A 6092-nucleotide genomic window follows, 5' to 3' on the forward strand; every position below is an offset into this window, starting at 1 on the left:
TAGAGTAAGAGAGCAAGGGGGGTGAAAATAGAGAGAGAGAGAGAGAGAGCGAGAGAGAGAAGAAAGAGGGAGAGAGAGAGAGAGAGAGAGAGAGAGCGAGAGAGAGAAGAAAAAGGGAGAGAGAGAGAGAGAGAGAGAGAGAGAGAGAGAGAGAGAGAGAGAGAATAAAAAAAGGATAACCACAAAATAGAAATAACTCAGAAAGTTGTCGATCATATTCGTTCCCGATAATGCTTCTTGGGATGTTGAAAAGTGCTTAGACATTTTTTCCCTTTTTCTCTACTTCTACTTAAACTTTTTTTATGTCCTCTTTTACTTTCTTCTTTTTTCTCTTATTTTTTTCTTTTTTCTTTTTCGATCATTCGATTACAGGAACGAAAACAGAGTTTACTTGGACAGTAGAAGAGGAAATTTCTTCTCAGTCTTTTACGAGCCACCCAGATAAGCTAATCTACTTCGATAGCATGCAAGTAAGATTATTTTATGGAGATTGATTGTTTAATGACTTTTTGTTTTATAAAAAAAGGACCTTCCTTCTTACTATTTTGTTTATTTTCAATCCTAAAAGGTTATTTTTAATTACGTATTGCTTGATATTGTGTGTTCTTTGATGATTGTTGATTTTGAGTATATAGACAATTTATAAATATTAAGATTGTAAAAAAATTAGATATAACATTAATTCTTTTTTTAATAATATTATCTATTGTTCAACATTTTGTATTGTTTGATAATTATATTTGATAATTATTAACCATAATATAGTCATGGTATCCATTTATTATTAATTGTCTAAATAATTTAAATATATTTTATTTTATTTTATTTTTTCTATGAAATCGATTTGAACTATCATTTTCCATCATATACTGTTCAATCAAAATATAATCATAATAGTCTTTCAGTATTTATTGATTGAAAAATTTCTTTTCTTTTATTTTTATTTAAAAACACGATTCTGATTATTTTCTTTATGATTTTTCATGTATTATCTAATTATAATATAGTTATAATAAGTTACTATTATTTGTGTAAAAAATTTAATTTTTATTTTACCATCATCATCATCACCATCGCCCTCATTTTTTTTTTTCTTTTTTTCTAGGAAGTTGATTTTGGCAATACCGTAAAAGCATTGGATTTAACAGAACATGCGATGAGATTCGTAGGAACATGGCCGCCAAAAAGTTTTCAGCCGATTTTTCTTTTCTTTCTTATTTATCTAACAGTTCATTGTACTTCAGCTATCATCGATATTGCAGTTAACATAAGCGATATGGAATACATCATATCTTGCTTAATGGAAAACGTATTTAATGTCATTGCTCTTTTGAAAATAAGCATTTGCAAGATAAAGAGAAAATCATTAGCCAAATTTATAGACGATATAAGGTCAGATTTTACATTGGACAATTATTACTACGAAGAAGAAAAAATGGCGTTTATTCATTATAATAAATGCAGTCGAAAATTTGTTATTGTCCTATTGGTCGCTTCTTTCGTAGCATCATCGATGTATTATTTTTTCTCACTTGCTATAAACATAGAAATAGGTATACATATACACTTTCCTATATTAAATACACACATACACAAGTAATTGATTGTTAATATTACTTAAAAACATTTGATTCTAAAAACCTTGTTTTATTATTCATTCTTTATTATAAGTTTATTTTTTATACAATTGATTATTATTTTATAATTATTTTTGTATATATTTTCTCACTTCCTATTAACAAAGAAATAAGTGTGCGTGGTGCGTGTGTGAGTGTGTGCGCCTGCGTGCGTGTATGTGTGTGTGTGTACACGCATACATATATATAAAAATAATAACATATTATTGATATTATTTAAGAACTTATGGCCTAGCTTGTATTATTATTCATATTTTATTATTATAGTTATTATCTCATAATTAATACATACGTTGTTATTATTATTATTATTATTATTATTAACGTTATTAACATTACTATCATTATTATTATTATTATTATTATTATTATTATTATTATTATTATTATTACTATTATTATTATTATTATTATCATATAAAATTGATTATTTTCGAAAATATAACATTTTTCTTTTTTGTAAGAATTAATCGTAGTCAGAAATATTTCTTTTTTTTAAATTAAATAATATTTAATTAATATCACTTTTTTTGGTATTATATTACAGTGTTAACAAACTCATCATATGGATATCGATTACCATACAGAGTTTGGTTATTAATCGAACCAACGAACGTAGTAACCTATGTCTGTCTTTGTTTTTATCAATTTTTAATTATACCTACTATCGTGTTTGGTTACATTGGTACGGATTGTCTTTTTGTTAGTTTGGTACTTCACGTAAGTGGATTGTTTTCTGCACTTTCATACGAAGTCAAATATGTATTGAACGATTCGTGTGATCGTGAAAAACATTTGAAACAACTGATTATTAAACACGTACGTTTAATAAGGTGAGAAATAAGTATGATTAATATTATTCATTTATTTTAAATTACATTAATACATATGTATATGTATAAAATATAAATTATTTAAAATTAATTATTTTTTGATATAATTTATATTAATTAATTTATTTAAATATTAAATATTAAATATTAAAAAAAATATTAATTAATTTAAAATAAAATTAATTTATTTAAAATATAAAATTTTAATTAATATTTGTAGCTTTTATAATAATATATTATAGTATTGTATAAAATAATTATCAATTATTATCAATTCTTTTATTATTATTATTATTCTTATTAATCTCATAATTATTAATAATAATAAATTCATAGTAAAAATTATAATATTAGAATTGTAATTAATTAATTACTTTGTTTATGTATTACATACATACATATTACATACACAATATTGTATCATTATTGTCCCTAATGAATTATATTTTTCAAATATTTTGTATTATATTTTACTTCTTGCACATTTATTTTATTATTTACGTTAAATGTATAATATTTTCATATTAATATTAATATCTTTATATTATATTTATTATATTGTATTTATTTTACATTATATTTATTTATATATTTTTAATTTATTTATTTTATATATAATATTATTCATTTGGTATGAAACATATATCATTTATTTACAATATTAATTATTTTTTTATTCGTAGACTGCTCTCTTTATGTATTATAAATATTATTATTCATTTTTAAAAATTATTATTGTTATTTATTTATTTATTATTATTAAAGTATTTATTATAATAATTATTATTATTGTTATTATGCAAATTTTGTATTTATCTCGTTATAGCTATATATATACATAGTGTATATAATAATATTATTTTATTTATTTTTATGTGATTATTATTATTCCTTCATTGTATTTTGTTTCAGATTATCGGAATCATTAGAGGAGGATTTCAATCTTATAATTTTATTACAATTGATAGGAACTATCTTACAATTTTGTATTGTTGGTTACGATGCACTTGTGGTAATTTATAATCTATTTAATATATTATTGACAAATTCAATTTAAAAAAAAATTAAATAGCAAAGACAATATTTGATTTAAAAAAATAAATAATATTAAAATAAACGCAATAAAATAATAAAGAAAAAGAAATTGTACGTTGGATAGAAACAATTTTAATTTATATCTTTTTTGTTTTGTTTGATAAAAAAACAAAGAAATAAGAAGTAAAATATAAAATGAAAGAAAATAAAAGAAAATAATAATAATGAGAGAAGAATTATACGTTCGATAGAAACGTAATTTTTGTAATTTTTGTTTTGATCTTATTTGATTCAAAAAAAAATAAAATAAAATAAAAGGACAAACATAATAACGATAAATAAAATTGTACATTCGATGAAAACGATTATAATTTTTCATTCGGATATATTTTTCATTCTCTCTAGTTTAAGATATGATAAAAAAAATAAATCAACATTATAAAATAACAACGAAAAAGATCTATACGTTCAATAGAAATAATTGAATCAAATTGAAATAATTGTAATTTTATTTTTATTTCTTTTTTTTTTATTCTGTTTTAATACTTAAATCATTTTCAGAGATCAGTCGACGGTGACATGGCAATGTTATTGTCCTTTCTTTTTATTGGCTCCGCTGTGGCTGGCGTACTATTGATTTATTGTTACATAGGAGAATGTCTTATAAAAGAAGTAACCCTTTACTATTTTTTATTTTTTCATTTATTTACTTTTTTTCAAATAATTTCATTATCGGAAATTTCCTCACGATAGAAATAATTGATCTTTTTTTTTTCATTTCTTTTCATTTTTTCATAAAATTTTAACATCAAAAATATCCTCACCACTGACATAATTATTTCTTTATTACTTTTTTTTCCATAAAATTTCATCGTCGAAAATATTCCTACGATTGTCGTAATTAATTTTTTGTTCTATTTCATCATCGAAAAAATATTCTCACGCTTTACACGATTGATTTTTGATTCTTTTTTTCTTCATAAAATTATTTATCGGAAATATCTTCACAATTGTTGTAAATAATTTTTTTTGTTTTTTGTTTCCATAAAATTTCATCATAAAAAATACTCTCACAATTGTCATAATTAATAGTTTTTGTTTCTTGTCTTCATAAAATTGCACCCTCAAATCTTCAAAAGATAATTGAAGAGACGGATTTTGTTTCTTTCTTCTTTTTTCTTTATGGAATTTCATCAACAAAGTTATCCTTATGAGTGATGTAATTAATTTTTTTATTCCAATTTTTTTCAGAGTTCCATCTTAGGCGACGCATTATATTTATGCGAGTGGTACAATATATCAAAAGAGGAGAAGAAATTAATGCACATATGCATGTTACGATCGACTAAAGAAATGCGTTTAACTTCAGGAAAATTTTTTGTATTATCACTGACCACTTTCACTGACGTGAGTGCAATGTTTAATAATTGTTAATAATTATAATAAAAAAAATGAAATTATGAAGACAGGTTGTCCCATTTTAAAAGTAACAGCCAAATATCCCCTATCAGTTTTATAAAAAAATGGTTTACATAAAAGTTGTTAGGTTTTGAGAGATGATTTTAATATTTATCGCAACACTTTCGTAAAGAGCGCCTTGGATACGATATGGAAATCATAATAATTTTTGTTTAAATCGAACTCGATATTTAAGGTGAAACAAAAGTTTTAGAAATTATCGATACGAATCCAATTAATATTATAATGTACCATTTCAATCAATATATCATCGAGTTACAGCGCCTTGAAATTTGACAAATTGAATATACGATCATGTGCGATAAAATGAGGCCCCCAGTTGAGTAAAAAATTAAAAAAATAAAGAAATTTAAAAATTACACTCAAAATTTTTGTCTTATAAACAATATTGTCATTAGTTTGTTTCCTTATTTCTTTTTTTTCTTTCTTTAAATCTTAAATATTCGTTTTGTAGGTTTTGAAAACGTCAATGGCTTATTTTTCAGTTCTACGAACATTTATATAAATGGGATAATATTGATAAATCGGCCAATATTATGGTCGAATTCACAATTATTTATTTATTAATAAATATATATATATATATACATATATATATATATATATATATATATATTATAAATATAAAACGTATATCAACAAAACAATGTAATGAATGTTAGATATTTAATTAAGAAAAACGAATCGGAAAGAAAAACAAAAAAAAGATACAACAATTAAATAAAAAAAAAAACAAGACAAGATACCAAGAGTAATAAACTGCAAAATAAAAGTAAAAGTAATTTCTTGTTCGATTAATTGATTTTATTTTTAAACTATAAAATTATATATATATATTTTTTTCCTTATTTTATACTTTTTAATTCCATAAGTATATATTTTAAAAATAATTATTTTAATATATCCAGTTATTATATTAATAATAAATCAATCATACTTACATAAGTATAATTATATACTTATTATATAATGATATATTAATAATAAACTTCTCTTATATTCAATTATACTAGTATAATTGATCAAAAAAAATATTTCTAAATCTTCTTTTTTTCTAAAATCTTTTCTTTCTAAATATTTCTAAATATTTCTAATCGAATTTCTAATC

At 22.0% G+C, this 6092-nt stretch overlaps 1 protein-coding gene across 1 annotated transcript; it reads left to right on the forward strand.

Annotated features, from left to right (window-relative positions):
• Nucleotides 1-230: 230 nt before the first annotated feature.
• Nucleotides 231-5489, forward strand: LOC124432624 (odorant receptor 13a-like). The gene is made up of 8 exons (XM_046981636.1): nt 231-252; nt 373-470; nt 1106-1553; nt 2185-2470; nt 3383-3482; nt 4067-4177; nt 4757-4912; nt 5439-5489. The coding sequence occupies exons 1-8, from the start codon at nt 231-233 to the stop codon at nt 5487-5489; spliced, it is 1272 nt and encodes a 423-aa protein (XP_046837592.1).
• Nucleotides 5490-6092: the final 603 nt, after the last annotated feature.

This window comes from Vespa crabro, unplaced genomic scaffold, assembly GCF_910589235.1.
Source record: "Vespa crabro unplaced genomic scaffold, iyVesCrab1.2, whole genome shotgun sequence".
Taxonomy (NCBI): domain Eukaryota; kingdom Metazoa; phylum Arthropoda; class Insecta; order Hymenoptera; family Vespidae; genus Vespa; species Vespa crabro.

What these genes read in the sequence shown, in the direction of transcription:
- LOC124432624 (XM_046981636.1), top strand. Translation starts at nt 231, where the DNA reads ATGCTTCTTGGGATGTTGAAAA. An exon ending in AAACACGTACGTTTAATAAG is followed by an intron (nt 2,471 to 3,382) that starts GTGAGAAATAAG and finishes ATTTTGTTTCAG; the next exon opens with ATTATCGGAATCATTAGAGG. An exon ending in TTGGTTACGATGCACTTGTG is followed by an intron (nt 3,483 to 4,066) that starts GTAATTTATAAT and finishes AATCATTTTCAG; the next exon opens with AGATCAGTCGACGGTGACAT.